Source organism: Emys orbicularis, chromosome 6 (assembly GCF_028017835.1).
Source record: "Emys orbicularis isolate rEmyOrb1 chromosome 6, rEmyOrb1.hap1, whole genome shotgun sequence".
Lineage (NCBI taxonomy): Eukaryota > Metazoa > Chordata > Testudines > Emydidae > Emys > Emys orbicularis.
The window spans coordinates 68,811,738-68,827,428 of NC_088688.1; the positions used below are offsets into that span (position 1 = coordinate 68,811,738).

General features: G+C 39.4%; 1 protein-coding gene across 4 annotated transcripts in view; it reads right to left on the reverse strand.

Annotated features, from left to right (window-relative positions):
* PJA2 (praja ring finger ubiquitin ligase 2) overlaps positions 1-15,691 on the reverse strand; it is an 87,132-nt gene that overhangs the window by 38,285 nt on the left and 33,156 nt on the right. For all 4 annotated transcript variants that reach the window (XM_065406182.1, XM_065406181.1, XM_065406184.1 and 1 more), the window contains 2 exons: positions 12,008-12,208; positions 7,030-8,098 (listed from right to left, as the gene is read on the reverse strand). In XM_065406182.1, the coding sequence (XP_065262254.1) occupies positions 7,030-8,098; positions 12,008-12,206 (1,268 nt within the window). In that variant the 5' untranslated portion in view covers positions 12,207-12,208. The remainder of the gene's footprint in view (positions 1-7,029; positions 8,099-12,007; positions 12,209-15,691) is intronic.

Consider the following 15,691-nt stretch of genomic DNA (forward strand, 5'->3'; position numbering starts at 1 on the left):
AGCATGCTGCATCAAAGCACACTCTCCCAAGAACAGGCACGTGCAGTACCTGTCTTTCAGTGGAACTAGCTGACTACTAACCTGCAAGTTTCGAGCCAACCATTCTCAGAGCCCATAAAAAAAGCTACGTATGGGAAAGTGGTTGTACAGGAGGGTCTGCAAGCAACTTCTGTTTGACAAATGCTAGAACAGACTAGGTAATATAGAATAAAGATAGCTCTGAGGCATTTCAGAGTGCTTGAAGAAGCATTAGAGAAATTTAGCCAGAGCTAAAGCCTAGTGAGTCAGCCATCAGATAGATTCTATCTTGCTGCCATGTACTGCGGCTCCCCTACCCTTTATGCCCTTGTATGGGAGCATGAGGCAGCAGAGGACACATGCACAGCCCTGACAGATGCTATTAAAAAACCTCTAGTTTTGTGTCCATGAGGCACATCTGTATCTAGAGTGGGATCTGCCCTAACACATAACAGAAGAAGAATAACTGTTACAGGTTATCCCCATCCTCCCTCATGTTAGTATTCCTCATAAGTCCACCCAAAGGCATTAAATAAAAGGCTTGACCTTTTGAATCCATTTACAAGGCCTTGAAGATTTCATTCTTTTGTTCAATCAGTACTTCTTGCAATATTTTAGTTACAAGAGTTTATGCAGACAATTTTTCATACTGTAAATCCCTCATAAGTGGTAAAAACGTGAACTGGTAAATGGGTCTGGCCAAGGAGCATAAAGTAGTAAAAAAATACAAGGCCAATTATATATCAAGAGAGAAGATTAGATCTGTGGTTAAATGCACTGAAAATTGGACCTCCAGAGATTTGATTTCTATTTCCAGCTCTGCCAAAGACTTATGTTATTTTGGCCATGCTGCTTAACTTCTTTGGGTAACATTTTCAAAAGCACTTAAGTCCCACTAACTTTTAATGGGACTTAAGTGGTTTTGAAAATGTTACCCATAGTGACTCAATTCCTCAACTGCAAGATGAGGATAATACTTCCTTAACTTACAAGGTTTTATGAAACTAAATTAAATTAATTACAGTATATGCCCATGTATCCAAAACACTATTAGCCAAACCTTTGCATTATTTCAGATCCCTTCCTTGTCCCCCCGCATGAGAGATATGATGCAGAGGTCATGTATATCATGTTGGGGCACAAGGAAGGAATTTGGATAATCAAGAGCTTCAGATAATAGAGCAGAGCCACCCTCCCCCGTCCCACCAGCACTGTGAAGAGGAGGATGAGCCCCCGGCTGTGAGGAAAGCCATCCTGAGGCTAAATGGCTCCTGTAGCAGTGCAGGGATGCCAGGCACTGAAGCCCTCTTGTCATAGGAGTGAATGGAGGTGTGACACCAGAGCTGCAGAGGGCTCCCTGCACTTCTGCAGTCAGTGACACCCAATCCATGCAAGAACAAGCGGTTGTGGTTGTGGCAGAGCAGAGTCCTACCCGGGGAGCTCTGCTCTGTTTCACCAGGACCAAAGCCTCCCCACCACACCCTTGCACCTACAGAGATAGGGTGTCACCTGTCTTATGGCAGTGCAAGGAGCCTTCTGCAGCCCACTGTCATGGGAATGAGCAAATGGTGCAGAGCAGAGACCCCCGGCGAGGATGATGATGACGACAAGTCCCCAGCTGTGGGGGAAGTCCACCCTGCTGCTGAATGGCTCCTGCCCTCTTGATTATCAGAACTCCCGATTATCAGAACTCCTGATTATCCAAAGAAAATCCATGTTATCCATGCTATTTGGATAATCAGAAGTATACCGTAGTGTTTATGAAATACTCAGCTATTAAAAGCAATGAATGTCTTTTTTTTAAAAATGTATAGGCTTTAGGATGTCATTCTTCAATATAAGGAGGAAAATAACTGTTTGGCTGATCATTTTTTTATGTTCTCTCCCTTTCCCACTTTGTCAGTTAGTACTTCATATCTGGTTAAGAAATCTCTAGTGGAAGCAACATGGTGATAACACAGCTATTTTAGAAATAGAATGATTTATCTTTTGTGGCAACCAGGAGCTATATACAGAGATGCTGACTGATGCCATCGCCTCCCAAAGATTAGAGTGAGGGATCATCATCATCCAAAAGAGCAAAACCACAAGCAAAACTAAAGGAGAGAAGCTCCACATTGGCAGATATATAATATGAGGCTAGCTGATACATATGACAAAGCTGTCCTTTTCTCAATAAAGTAAAATCAGTCAAACCTAGTCAACTACCAGGGTGCATCAAGCAGTAGTAGATAAGCAGGGAGAAGATGAAGTTACTGCAAAAGAACTAAGTAAAAAACAATATTTTTAAAGAACAACAGAACACATGAAAGATAGCTTGCAGGATACTAAGCCTACTTAGATTTTAAGCTCTTTGGGGCAGGGACTGTCTTTTTACAGTGGCTAGCATAACAGTGTCCTGATCCATGACTGGGGTGCCTCAATGGTCAATCAACAACAACAATAATAAATAATAGACTCCCAAGGGAACAATGCTGCACTGACCATAGATGCTTAGAGAATTAATTAATAGATGCTGAATAATGGCTTCAACTTGCAGCCCTCACTAAGGGTTCAGCTGTGCAACCCTTACTCACATTGACTAAGGGCTCACTTAGCGTCCTACTGATTTCAGTGGGACTCCTTGTGTGAATAAGTGCTCATCAACATATGAGTAGTACAACTGGGCCCTAAAAATAAATAAATAAATAAATATTTTCTCTGCCCAAAAGGCAGCCAGAAAATGGTTGTGGGAGCATGAATGTTGCCACAGATGTCCTTGGTCGTCAGTCACCTAGAGCTTGTCGCTCTTGAACCCTTGTTCACTATTATTTAAGGCACAACTGTTATCATAGAGAACTGTTACTAGCTACAACAGCTTGTAAAAGACAAAGGAAATTGGCAATGGGTAAAGAGGGAAATATATATTTATCTTGGAAGACATGAAAGTGAAACTTTGATGGAGAATATCATACAAGTCCCAAATATACCACCACCCAAAGGGAGTTCAAGAATTCCTTCACAGCAAAGGACCTTTAACTCCCTGACCAACCAGGCTGAAGTGTCTAAAAGAAATTACCAAATTACATAGGTGAATAATTAACAACTTGCCCCTTTTTCCTCTATCCCTACCAGTAAAAGTCATAGTCCTCAGTGGTAGCTAGGGCGCTCTGAACCTCTTAACACCCACACACCCCTTGGCCACTTATTTAGGGACCTAATTTAGGCACCTACGTTTATAAGCTTTGGTAGTAGTTTTCAAAAATTGCCTTGGGATTTTTAGGCTAGAAAGTGCTATATAAAACATGATTATGGATGGCCTGTGAACCTTAACTCTGTCTTTAAATTTAATACGAGGCAATGATCCATTAATGTCGTTTTGGTAGTTAATATCTTTATAACAAAAAAAAAAATACAGCAACAAGTTGAAGGACTATTTTAAAAAGATTTTACAAAAACAACAAGGAGTCTGGTGGCACCTTAAAGACTAACAGATTTATTTGGGCATAAGTTTTCGTGGGTAAAAACCTCACTTCTTCGGATGCGTAGAGTGAAAGTTACAGATGCAGGCATTATATACTGACACATGGAGAGCAGGGAGTTACTTCGCAAGTGGAGAACCAGTGTTGACAGGGCCAATTCAATCAGGGTGGATGTAGTCCACTCCCAATAATAGATGAGGAGGTGTCAATTCCAGGAGAGGAAAAGCTGCTTCTGTAATGAGCCAGCCACTCCCACTCCCTATTCAAGCCCAGATTAATGGTGTTAAATTTGCAAATGAATTTTAGTTCTGCTGTTTCTCTTTGAAGTCGGTTTCTGAAGTTTTTTTGTTCAATGATAGCGACTTTTAAATCTGTAATAGAATGACCAGGGAGATTGAAGTGTTCACTTACTGGCTTATGTATGTTACCATTCCTGATGTCCGATTTGTGTCCATTTATTCTTTTGCGGAGGGACTGTCCGGTTTGGCCAATGTACATGGCAGAGGGGCATTGCTGGCACATGATGGCATATATAACATTAGTGGATGTGCAGGTGAATGAGCCCTTGATGGTGTGGCTGATGTGGTTGGGTCCTCTGATGGTGTCGCCAGAGTAGATATGGGGACAGAGTAGGCAACGAGGGTTTGCTACAGGGATTGGTTCCTGGGTTGGTGTTTCTGTGGTGTGGTGTGTAGTTGCTGGTATTTGCTTCAGGTTGGGGGGTTGTCTGTAAGCGAGGACTGGCCTGCCTCCCAAGGTCTGTGAGAGTGAAGGATCATTTTCCAGGATAGGTTGTAGATCGAAAGTCACTATCATTGAACAAAAAAACTTCAGAAACCGACTTCAAAGAGAAACTCATAGACTCATAGACTTTAAAGTCAGAAGGGACCATTATGATCATCTAGTCTGACCTCCCGCATGATGCAGGCCACAAAATCTGACCCACCCACTCCTGGAATAATTCTCTCCCTTGACTCAGCTGTTGAAGTCCCCAAATCATGATTTAAAGACTTTAAGTCGCAGAAAATCCTCCAGCAAGCGACCCCTGCCCCATGCTGCGGAGGAAGGCGAAAAACCTCCAGGGCCTCTGCCAATCTACCCTGGAGGAAAATTCCTTCCCGACCCCAAATATGGCGATCAGCAGAACCCCGAGCATGCGGGCAAGATTCTCCAGCCAGACCCATATTGACCATTGATACTAATTACCAGCGATGGCAGTTATCGACTAAAATCATGTTATCCCATCAAACCATCCCCTCCATAAACTTATCAAGCTTAATCTTAAAGCCAGAGAGGTCTTTCGCCCCCACCGTTTCCCTCGGAAGGCTATTCCAGAACTTCACCCCTCTGACGGTTAGAAACCGTCGTCTAATTTCAAGCCTAAACTTCCCGACGGCCAGTTTATATCCATTTGTTCTCGTGTCCACATTAGTACTAAGCTGAAATAATTCCTCTCCCTCCCTTGTATTTATCCCTCTGATATATTTAAAGGAACAGCAGAACTAAAATTCATTTGCAAATTTAACACCATTAATCTGGGCTTGAATAGGGACTGGGAGTGGCTGGCTCATTACAGAAGCAGCTTTTCCTCTCTTGGAATTGACACCTCCTCATCTATTATTGGGAGTGGACTACATCCACCCTGATTGAATTGGCCCTGTCAACACTGGTTCTCCACTTGCGAAGTAACTCCCTGCTCTCCATGTGTCAGTATATAATGCCTGCATCTGTAACTTTCACTCTACGCATCCGAAGAAGTGAGGTTTTTACCCACGAAAGCTTATGCCCAAATAAATCTGTTAGTCTTTAAGGTGCCACCAGACTCCTTGTTGTTTTTGTAGATACAGACTAACACGGCTACCCCCTGATACTTGACACCAAGCAAAAAGATTTTAGGATCTCAACAATTTAGTAACCATTTTAGAATTCTTCCTCATTTGGGTACTACACCTATGTTTTTATCTAGCTTTGGATATTTCTTCTATTTATAGTTCTTGCAGATCAGTATGATCATTAAAACTTCAATGAGGATTATATCAGCAGTTGGTCTTTCTTACAAGAGTAAATTAAAGAGCTAATACTACGTGTCATTCTCAAATACAGAAATTACATTTTATGCATTTTGTAACATTTAAGATTTACTCACAGCATAAGATGCTTATGCATGGAGGATTTGCTGGAGATTTGCCATGCTACACTAACCACTAGTTTGCTGCTGTACACAGGCAAACTAAAGAGTGAAAATGAAAAGTGCAATGTATACGATACTCGTCAATTTCAGTCTATAGCTGGCTACCCTGATTGGCAGTGAAACTAGTCAGAAGCTATGGGAAGAAGGAGAAGTCTTCTAAAAGTTATATAGCAGGAGTGGCCAAACTTACTGACCCTCTGAGCCACATACAACAATCTTCACAAGTTAGAGAGCTGGGGCACACGTGCCGGGGCTTGGAGCTTCAGCCCTGCGGGAGGCGCCTGCTGGGGCTTGGGGCTTCAGCCCCACTCCTGTTAAAAGCCCCAAGCCCCAGAAGGTGCGCCCTGTGGGGCTGAAGCCCTGAGACCCCTCTCCTACTGAACAGAAGCCCGGAGACCCCCGTCCCTACTGGGCAGAAGCCCCTACCCCACCACCCCACTGCAAGGCAGAGGTCCTGAACTCCCCCCCCCCCCCTTTCTGGTAGGTGGAGAATGGGGAGAGTGGTGGGCTCCGCGAGCTGCACTTCAATGGTAAAGAGCCGCACGTGGCTCACAAACCACAGTTTGGCCACCCTTGTTATATAGGCGACTACAGAGGACTTCCAAAATTTCTCTTTATATTAGTTTAAATAGGCTTTCAAAAACAAAATGCTTACTTCACCCAACTGCATTTCCACAAACCAATCTTCAAAATATTTTATTTTGGAATGCAGGATGTTAACCTATGTTTCTGACAACTAAGAGTCCCATGGTGTGTGGAAGGCTTTAGCTTACAGTACACTTTGGGCTGAATACAGAATGAAGACACTGAAACATAGCAGGAATGTCAGTTTTTCAGAAATCTAAAACCTCCTAGTACAATACACAACTGTAGCAGCTAAGTCTCCCTGTCTACATTACCCTGCACATCTTTTAAAAGAAATTCTTCTACAGCAGGAAATTACAGATAGTATTCAGTAATCTTTCTCTACAAATAGCTGTATGCAGAAAATTATAATTCAATGTGGTTTTAAATGATCAATTTTGACTGAAGCACAAATACCTTACATATTAGTGGAATGAAAAACGGGCTGGTTAATATTTTAAAATTAAAAAACCCTATATGCAATGATGCATTTCTGGCTTTTGGTACAGCAGCAGATATTAATATTGCACAGCAATTTGAGGAGGAGAAAGATGGCAACTCATGACAAGGTTTTAGAGAAAAATTTTTGTTTTGCCATTTTATATAATCATTCCCCGGATACTTTGTCTTTTTTAAACCACTACTACCTCATAATAGTTGCTAAAGTTATTTAGATTAGTACATTATTTTTACAAACTTAAGATGCTACAATACTGTATATATTAAAATTCTTACCTGTCTTCATCTTTGTTTGAACCAGGTAAATGCCTGCTGCAATCTTCAAATTCATCCCAGAAAGCACTATCATCTACTACAGATGTTCTTTCTTGGCTGGTTACATTACTTTTTAGATCATTTTCCGTTTTCTTTTGAGTACCTTCATAGTCTCTTGGGTCAAAGAACATACTGGAATTCATTTTTTCTTTGCTATTTCTCAAGGCATGTTCTGCACTGCCTTGCTGGGCTTCGAAAATTTCACTCCTCCTTCTAGTACTGCTTTTCTCCTCGTCATCACTAGTAAGCTTTTTTCTATCCAACGGGTATGTAGCATTTTGTTTTCTAACTTTAGGTCTCACTACCAGTTCAGGTGAATTTCCTTGGTCAGTCTTGCCATCACTGGTATTCAGTTCATTACAAATCCCTACAGGGGTCCTGACGGCAACATCAGCTATAATTTTTCTCTGTTGTGTTTCACAACTGGCACTACCACTTAAGTTATTTTTTCCTATAGCTTCATCTTCAGCAGGTGATTTTTTAAATGTCCTATTATTTCGATGGCCAAGATCTGAGTCTATGCTATAATATCTCATTGAAGGCACTGGTCCTTGTTCTTCAAAAACTTCTCTGGAAGCATTATGATTAAAAGTAGACAATCGTGACTGTATGCCACTGAAGGACTCTACCTCTTTCTCCAACTCAGAAAGCATGTGATCCAGTGTTTCCTGAAATAAGCCTGCTTCCTCTTTTGCTAAGGAAAAATCAACTTGTACACCATCATCCTCTCCATCACTGCTATCTGGCTCATAGGAGTCAATGTTTACAAAAGCAATTCCATTCTGACCATTCCGATCACTACACTCGCCAGAAGTATACTCTGCACAGTCCTCAGGAATTTTATCAGGATTCATACTGCTCCTTGAGGTTTGATTGCCTTCCTGATTGTAGCATACTGGAGAAAATGGTGATGTGTTTGTTTCGACAGTTTGCCTCAATACAGTTCTACAAACAGGAACTTCAGATCCACCATTCTGTAATGAAGGTTCATCTGATAAAGCAGAACAAACTTGAACCAATGGATTGGGACCTTCATAGAAAATTGCAAGAAAGAATACATTGGAGTGATCAAACTGGATATGAAGTTTCTCATTAACAATGCTTGCTCATGAAAAAGCTGGCAGTTGACTGGAACAACAGTGCAATTGAATGATCAGGTACATTTATCACAGGTGTGCTTATGTGCAGCTAATATATCTTTGGTTCCATTTATTAAACTAAGCCTAAATGAACAAACCTAAATGATACAATTTCAGCTTTACTCATGAGAGCAGAAATACTTAAGAGTCCTATAAACAAAAACACATTTGCAGGCAAACTCTTTTAAATTGCTTTCAGGCAATGGAAGTTTGAGATGAGAATTATAGGAATTTAGTATGTTTCAAAAGGTAAGGAAACTGAAAAACTTGCTGCTAATAATAATACTGCTAATAATTAGACTATCCATATATTAGTGGGCAAAAATGCACATTCTGCTAGGATTTGAAGAAGACATTTACTGGTACCATAAATGGGATTTTTATATAGGCATATTTTGTACTTTCAAGTAAGAATGCCATTCTTGATTTACAAGGAGAAATTAACAAGGAAAGGAAAGGTAAAAGCTCCAATTGGCAACAATGAGTGCACTGTAATTAGGTTTAATAGTAAAATTGAGGGTAGACTCCTCTGATGGTATGACAATGAACATCAAGAATAGCAGACTTTGAAAATGGAGGGGGAAAAGCTAGAAAAAGGTTGAATAAGTAAAAAAGTATAGCATCCAATCATCTTTGAAGTGAACAGTGACCCAAATCTTCAAAAGTGTGTACATTTTTGCATACCTCTGACTGGTGCACATGCAAATCAGGGTTGGAACATTTATATTCAAGTTTGCATGGAAACTTCAAGCTGCATTCACAGCTCAGTGCATGCACTTATGAAATTTAAACTACTGTTAGAAACACAGAAAGCTTGTATACATCTGAGAAAAGAGTTTTGAATAAAGAAGAATGAAATATGCATGGTTAAATACATGGACCCAAGTATAGTCTTTTAAAAAAAAATATAGGGAATACTGCATAAACAGATAAGGTGTAAATTAGAAGAAAAAGAAAAGATCTCTCTAATTTAAAATGTTATACATTATTCAAATACATAAGCAAACTAGGGAAATGTGGTCTAGATTAAATTACTATAAGGTAGGTGCACAACTGATTGAAAGACTGTACTCAAAGAGTACTTATCAATGGTTTGCTGTTAAATTGGGAGGGCATATCTAGTGGAGTCCCACAGAGGTCAGTCCTGGGTCCAGTACTATTCAATATTTTCATTAATGACTTGGTAATGAAATAGAGAGTAGGCAGAAAAAATCTGCAGATGACACTAAGCTGGGAGGGGTTGCAAGCACTTTGGACAACAGGTTTAACATTCAAAATGACTTTGGCAAGTTGAATTGGTTTGAATTCAACAAGATGAAATTCAATAAAGACAAGTGCAAAGTACTTCACTTGAGGAAGGAAAAAAATCAAATGCACAAATACAAAATGGGGAATAATTCTCTAGATGGTAGTACTGCTGAAAAGGATCTCAAGGCTATTATGGACCACAAACTGAATATGAGTTATCAATGTGATGCAAAAAAAGGCTTATATGATTCTGGGGTATATTAATCGGAGTGTGGTATGTAAGACACAGGAGGTAACTGTCCTGCTCTACTTGGCACTGATGAGACCCCAGTTCTAGACACCACAATTTAGGAAAGACAGGGACAAACTGGAAAGAATCCAGAGGACAGCAACAAAAATGATAAAAAGGTTTAGAAAAACCTCACCTGTGAGGAAAGGTTGAAAAAAGTGGGCATGTTTAGTCTTGAGAAAAGAAGACCGAGGGGCGACCTGTTACAGTCTTCCACTATGTTAAGGGCTGTTATAAAGAGGAAGGTGATTAATTGTTCTCCATGTCCACTGAAGGTAGGACAGGAAGTAATGGGCTTAATCTGCAGCAAGGGAGATTTAGGTTAAATATTAGGGAAAACTTTCTAACCATAGGGGTAGTTAAGCTCTGCAATAGGCTTCCAGGGGAGGTCATGGAGTCCCCATCATTTGAAGCTTTTAAAAAAAGTTGGACGAACACCTGTCAGGGATGGTCTAGGTTTACATGGTCCTGCCACAGCACAAGTGGCTGGACTTGATGACTTCTCAAGTTCCCTTCCAGTCCTACATTTCTATGATTAGAATCCAGATGGCTGCTTGAGACTCTTGTATCACACAGACTCAGATTTCTGCAGAACCTTGAATTATAGGTGGCACAGATAGCGTCACCTCTAATTATGGTAGCCCAACATTTTTATTTATCTCTTCAGTCTTATCTGAAAAAAAAGATACGGCACGTCAGAATGGGTGAGCTGATAGCACTTTCATTTCTGGAACACAAGGATGCGGGTTGTGGTTTCCCACACTAGAATTTGGGCTTACATGGCACGCTGTCATTGCAAAACTAAAAGGATATTGCTCTGTTAGAGGTGCTGCCTTTGATGAAACATTTAACTGAAGTCCCTTCTATCTATCTCTTGTGGTTGTTTAAGTAGATATTGAAGATGGCATGGAATTTAGCAGTGGATAACTCCTGTGTTTTGGTCAGTACTCTCAGTATAAAATGAGAATCAGCTTGGAAACATGCAAGCTCATACATCTGGGAATAAAATAATCCAAAACACAAATATTCAATGACAGGGAAAAATATGGAAAGTAGAAATGCCAAGAAGAGACTTAAGGGTTATAGACCACAGCACATTACTATTAGACATGAGTTTACAAGGAAATATTGCAGCAAAAAGTCAATGAAAATTTGAGCTACATCTATAGAGGATCACATTATGGAACAGGGAAGTAATATTCCTTTTAACCATATACCTCCTCTGAACACCTGAAACAATATGTTCAGTGTGGGCACTTCATTATCTAAAAAGATAGTGACAAACTAGAGTGAGTTCAGACAAAAAAAAAGCAACAAAAATAGTCATGGGGTTAGCATTGAGTTACCAGAAAACTAAGATGCAAATAAGGTAAATATTTGCATACAACTCACTCTGAACATTTGAAAGATGTAAACACAAAAGGGGAACAGGAATTTCTTAGCATAATAAAAGAAGCTTTCAAAAACAATAGAATGAAATTATGTGACGAGTTTCCAAAAAAGTGAGATCTTCTGGTTGTGGAATACTCTCTTAAATGAAAGAGTGGTAAATATTACTTGGCACATTTCAGACTAGACTGCAAAAACATTTACTAACATACAATCGACTCAAAAGAAGAGGTACTATACGTATGATTTAATAGGTCATTTTGAATTTCTAGATTCAATTATTCTAACTGAATGCTACTTTAACCTCATGAACTATTGATGAAGTTTAAAATTAGCAAACCAAAGAAAACTGAATATTCATGAAAAGGGGAAAATAATGTCCATTTGCTATTTCAATATTTCTTTTTCTCTCATTTTTCTTGTAAATATTTATATACAGTCGAATTAATTTCTGGTGTAGCTCTGCTAAGTCAATGGACTTACATGATAGAAGAATTTGGCTCATGAAATGTAAAGTATTTTGTTTTCTAGCTCTTTGTGGCAGCAAATAAACATGATGTATTTTCCTCTTACATGGGAATTATTCAAGAATCTGGTGCTGGGGTAAGATTTCTATAATATATTCATGGTTACAATTATATGTTTTATGAGATTTTATTAAATTTAAATCTTTCAGTGTTGCTCTACTTTATTTTATGAAGTAAATTTAAACATTTCAAGATAAATACTATTTTTCATTAAACTTCACATTGAGTTTTTGATGCAGAACATATGAACTATAGTTTGTTCATATGACTTTAACCATTCTATACATTTCCATTTCCCTTCCCTCCCAAAGAAAATGTGTCTCAGTTTGAAATTACAGAGCACGCACATAAAGACTTCTCTTTTTGAACATCGTCTAATTCTAATCCTTCACATTCTCCATTCTGTTGGCTTGAATTTCTGTCTTGATTCATCAAAGATGGTCTAAAACTGACATACGCATGTCTTCTTCCATATCTTCTCCCTGTAATGGTCTGATATCCTCCGGCTGGTTTGGGCCAGGCAGGTTTGCCAGCTTCTTGACCCATTGCTGCAAGAGATAAAACAGGAAAAATTGAATACATTAGATAAGAGGGATAAGAAAACAAAAATCCATTCACCCCCTTCCCCTTACAGTTTGATTTGTTTGAGCAAGGAATCATTTTCCACTATAAAGAGGAAACATGGGAAATTTAAAGCACTGAAGTGTGCTGGCATGAACATTAAAAAAAAAAAAAATCTATATATAATCAAGTAAACACTACCAGCTTACATTTTAGTTCTTTTGATGCTAATGGCATATAAAAGTATACTTGAATCAGACTTTTCTCCTTATTTTAAATAATATTTACTGATTAGAGCCTGTCAGGATAAAAAGACAGACTCTGCAGTAAATAAAGGCTTAAAAACAAACACTGGGCCAAACTCATCCCTAACGTAACTCAACTGAAATCAGGAATTAGTTTGACACAGTAAATTTTGCTCTATTCCCGATTTGTATCATTCCTCATCCCTTTCATATCTCTGAGTGACATAAATACCTCAATCTGGAACACTCAGCACCGTAAAATTAGGGTTTACTTATTTGATAAACCATCCAAAGCACAACTATGAACTACTTATTTTTCTGAACAATCTATGCAAAGGCTTTGCTGAAAGAACAGTCTATTTTTATTAAATGCGGACTACAAAAAAAAAAAAAAAAAAAAAAAAAAAAGTGTTCAGAAGTTACAGAAGTCCACCAAGCAAAAGAAAAGTATACTGACACTTTATATAAACTTAGCATTTTGTCATAAATGCATAATATATGCTACAAAAACATGATTAAGAAAAGAGTTGAGAACAACTGTAGCTCTCATCCAGTATTTCTTAAGAAGTGCTGATTTAAGAATTGCTGCCTCAAAGAAAATTTTTTACTTGTATGAGCCAGGTAAAGGCAACAACTGTAAAAGGGCAGAACTAAACATTGCACAATCCACCCCTGTGAGGTCAATAGATTATATCTAAAATTCAAATCTTCACTACAAACACCTTCTGATTTATGTGATTAGGCTTTTTCCTTATATATGCAAAAATTTACAAATAAAGAACACAGAACACTTGATTGCTCTTCCTTAAATGACATGCATTGGTGCTAATGGGTCTGACATTTGACATAACCATAAGAAGTTTTATCCCAAACTTAAGTACTGTTGAAAATAAACACAACAGAAACAACACAAAAGTCAGCTGGATCCAGTTAGTCTCTCTCTGGTGGGAAAAAAAAATTGGTAGTCAGACCACATCTTCTAGAATAAACATTCCAGGTCACAAGGGGGTAGTGATGGATTCTTTACATTAGGACAGGTTTCAGAGTAGCAGCCGTGTTAGTCTGTATCCGCAAAAAGAACAGGAGTACTCGTGGCACCTTAGAGACTAACAAATTTATTAGAGCATAAGCTTTCGTGGGCTACAACCCACTTCTTCGGAGCATCCGAAGAAGTGGGTTGTAGCCCACGAAAGCTTATGCTCTAATAAATTTGTTAGTCTCTAAGGTGCCACAAGTACTCCTGTTCTCTTTACATTAGGTAACTTCATTAAGTCTAGCCATGCAAAGTAATAACCCATGTGGGATCCTATTATGGTAAAAAGATCCAGGCTAAATGGATCCTACTGACTTTACCAAGAAGATACACTCAAAAGTATAAGAAAACTTGAATAGGAAAAAATGCTGATATACTAGATATTACAAACGTTTCTGGTGCAATGTTAATTCCATTTGCAGTCTGCCTGATATAGAAATGCTCATGTTGCATAATCTCCCCAATTAATGTAATTAAAAGTCCAATACTTCAGAAGTTCAGTAGCTTTCTTTGGGGTTACATATAAGTAATTTTTCCAGTCAATAGGCCATCTTTAACTTTGCTGGATATTCAATTAACACTTTAGCTTTTGTAACCTTGAAAGCCATCGAAATGCAGATGAGGCAAGGACAAGAGGGAGTTTAGTTTCTCTGGCCTGGTCCCCACTAAGCCCCCACTTCGGACTAAGGTACGCAAATTAATTCGAAGTACCTTAGTCCGAACTTACCGCGGGTCCAGACGCGGCAGGCAGGCTCCCCCGTCGATGCCGCGTACTCCTCTCGCCGAGCTGGAGTACCGGCGTCGACGGCGAGCACTTCCGGGATCGATTTATCGCGTCTAAACCAGACGCGATAAATCGATCCCAGAACATTGATTGCCTGCCGCCGGACCCTCCGGTAAGTGTAGACGTACCCTCTGAGAGCCCACATTCACAGACAGCAAATATTTTTGGAGTTCAAATGGAAGTTCTATTTTTCCCAGCTGCTACAAGTATTCTTTAAGAACCATGCTCAGTTCAGTGGAGACAAGCAGGATAAAGTTGTTTGTTTAGACATATGATGCCACTGATCAGGGGGTTTCCTCATGTGCACTCAAGTGCTTTTTCCACTACCAAAGTTAGTACCTATATTACATCAACTGTCAGGAATGGTGCAGCTGCACAGGTGGTAACAGCATAAATATTAAGAGTAGATGGGGTGCTGGTGTTTTTACCTCTCTCATAAAACCCTACACCACTGCTGAAGCATGTATTAATTATGCCAACACAGACACACCAAAGGAGGCAATTTTTTGTTCCAAACAGGATGAAGCAGAGCCTGCCCTTAGAAAAAAATGTGGAAAGGAAAAAAAGGATTTTTTCCCCCCTGGAGCTTCTCTCAACTAAGATATCACCCTTTAAAAACTTCAACTGAAGAAATGGATGTAGAAGGACTACTTATTTCAAACTAAGGGCTATAGCTTCCAGCAGAAGCCATTTGGGCTGCAGGTATGTCAATATTCACAAAGAAAAGTGTAAAGACATGTAACTGTTGTGATTTTAGAGTGTAATCTGGATACTAGAAGTTTTTCTGTGGAAGACATTGGTTATATTGTTTTCAGTTTTAAAAGGTGAATCTGGAGAATTTCTGGCTGGTGAACACAAAGAAAGATGAGTGCAAGATAAACATTAATGGAATAATTTCACATAAGTCTTAGGGTACGTCTATATTTACCTCCGGGTTCGGTGGTAAGCAATCGATCTTCTGGGATCGATTTATCACGTCTTGTCTAGACGCGATAAATCGATCCCAGAAGTGCTCGCCGTCGACATCGGTACTCCTGCTCTGCGAGAGAAGTACGCGGAGTCGACGGGGGAGCCTGCCTGCCGCGTGTGGACCCGCGGTAAGTACCTTGTAGTTCGAACTAAGATACTTCGACTTCAGCTACGTTATTCACATAGCTGAAGTTGCGTATCTTAGTTCGAACTGGGGGGTTAGTGTGGACCAGCCCTTAGGAACTCAGTTACAAAGCATCTATAAAGCAACTTAAAGGAGAACCAGGTTACGACTCAATTACAGGTTGGTAAATGTAAGATATTATTCATGTCAAGTTGGGAAACATACAAATTTGGAAGATACTGGGAGATTCTCTCTCAATTTAAGGACTTCTCTTGTGCTTGAACTTCATCACTAAGAAAAGGCACTATGTGAGTC